Below are 2,253 nucleotides of genomic sequence, written 5' to 3' on the forward strand. Positions count from 1 at the left end.
AATTTAAAAAAAACTGTGTTCAATAAGTAATGTATGAAAAAATCCTGCTGAAAATTATGTGCTGTAAATGAGTTGTTTTATTCCTAGGATATTTTGAAGTATAACACTCAATGTATTTTATAAATACAATATGCAATTAACCTAATTCAATTATTAAAATTTATTACAGGATTACAAAATATCCAATCACTCAGTGCTGACATTAGCACTCTGAACATTTTGTTTACAATTGAGCTCCAGTTTATTTTACAGATATATAGAGAAAGAATACATAAATTATAAATGAAATAGTAAAATACTATTTGTGTTTTTTTTCCTGAACATATATTTGTGTGAATAACTGTTCTTCTACAACTTAACCTGTATCAATTGGGCACTGTTTTTATTTCAACTAACATCAAACATTAACATGATATGATACTGTGAACTCATCGGGGGGATGGAAGTCTCTTTCCAGTGGCCCTGGAAGAAGGTCCAGGTCCTCCACCACCAACTCCTATTTGTGCAGCTGCTGTACAGTTGTCAATAGCATCATATCTTTTCTCCAGATTGAGAGCAAGTAGTGAAGTCCACAGCTGATGCTCAGATTGCCAGGTGCAATACAGAAGTCTGGAGCTGCTGATCCTGGGGACATCTGCTGATGTAATGGGGCAGAATAAAGAGGAATAGAAGTTCCGAGAGGACAATTTATTTACATCAAATGATCTGTGTCCCTTATAACTTATTTCAGCCTAGGACAAAACACAAGAGGTGAAAACAGGCTTCATTTAAGGTGAACATCCTAAAATAAAATAAAGGAAGGGAGTTATTTTTCTGGTAAATTTACAAAGCTTCATTTTTGCATCTATTTTGCAGCGGGTATTGATTTCTTTGTTGAATTTTTTAGTGGCATTCTGGAAGCGAATGGTAACAAAACAGAAATAATGAGGAACAGGATAGTTAAAGGATTTGTTTTTATGGATATTTGAGTCTAGGGCAAGAACTTCCTAATTTATTCTTATTTATTTCCTACAAAATTACTTCTAAATTTTATGTTGGCCATTGATAGTGTGATACTAGTATATAGACATGACTCAAGACAGACTAAATTTGATTCTCTAAAACTTTCTTCTGTCTGAGCAACTGTATTTATTAAACACAATTTTTATTAAATGGAAACATAAGGAGGGTATGTTGAATTGGTGCAGGAAGAAGATTTGCTATCACCCATAATATGTCACTGGGGCATAGTCATGAACAGAGAAGGGAGGTATAAAAAGACTGTCCTTGCAAAACTGGATGAGCCCATTTTTACTCTTCTTTCATTTAGAAGGAAGACTAAGACTAATCATTTCTGCTCCCTGAACACGGTGGCAAGTAATGAATAATACCTTCTACAAAAACCTACGTCAAAGAACATAAACTGTAACTCTCAGAATCTGTAAATATTTTTAGATAGAAGACACCATTTCATTCAGAGCATGATTCAGGGCTGACTGCTTTTTTCAGAGCATCCTTCACATCCTTATTTCTTAAGCTGTAGATCAGTGGGTTTAACATAGGAATGACAACTGTGTAGAAGACAGAGGCCATTTTGTCCGTGTCCATTGAGTAACTAGAGCTTGGTCGGAAATACATGAACAGGAGTGTGCCGTGAAACACAGCCACAGCCGTTAAGTGGGAGGCACACGTTGAGAAGGCTCTGCGTCTGCCTGCGGCTGAGTTCATTCTGAGGACGGTGGCTATGATGTAGCTGTAGGAGAGGAGGACAGTGACGATGCTGCACCCCACAACACAGCCAATGAACGTGAACATCACTATCTCATTGATGGATGTATCTGAGCAAGAGAGGGCTAGCAAGGGTGGGATGTCACAGAAAAAGTGATTGATGACATTGGAATTGCAGAATGACAATCGAAATGTGCAGCAGGTGTGGATTGCTGAGTCCACCAAGCCTACAATGTAGGCAACAGCCACTAGCTGGGAACAGATTCTCCCAGACATGGCAATTGTATACAGAAGTGGATTGCAAATGGCTACATAACGATCATAAGCCATGACAGCCAACATGAGACATTCCACATCTGCAAAAGCCCCCCAAAAATACATCTGAATGGCACATAAATTATATGGAATCCTCTTTTGCTTACACAAAAAATCAGCCAGCATCTTGGGTGAGATGGTGGAGGAGGAGCAAACATCACAGACAGACAGATTGCTCAGGAAATGATACATGGGCGTGTGAAGTCTGGGGTCCATCTTGATCAGCAGAAT

At 38.2% G+C, this 2,253-nt stretch overlaps 1 protein-coding gene across 1 annotated transcript in view; it reads right to left on the reverse strand.

Moving 5' to 3' along the window:
• Nucleotides 1-428: 428 nt before the first annotated feature.
• LOC103582515 (olfactory receptor 5W2-like) overlaps nt 429-2,253 on the reverse strand; it is a 3,987-nt gene continuing 2,162 nt past the window's right edge. Inside the window, exons 3-4 of the mRNA XM_008564087.1 lie at nt 1,477-2,253; nt 429-731 (exon numbers count right to left, since the gene is read on the reverse strand). The exon at nt 1,477-2,253 is cut by the window's right edge and continues 7 nt beyond it. Coding sequence (XP_008562309.1) covers nt 429-731; nt 1,477-2,253 — 1,080 coding nt within the window. The remainder of the gene's footprint in view (nt 732-1,476) is intronic.

The sequence above is a fragment of the Galeopterus variegatus genome, unplaced genomic scaffold (genome assembly GCF_000696425.1).
Source record: "Galeopterus variegatus unplaced genomic scaffold, G_variegatus-3.0.2 Scaffold16587, whole genome shotgun sequence".
NCBI classification, from domain to species: Eukaryota; Metazoa; Chordata; class Mammalia; order Dermoptera; family Cynocephalidae; genus Galeopterus; species Galeopterus variegatus.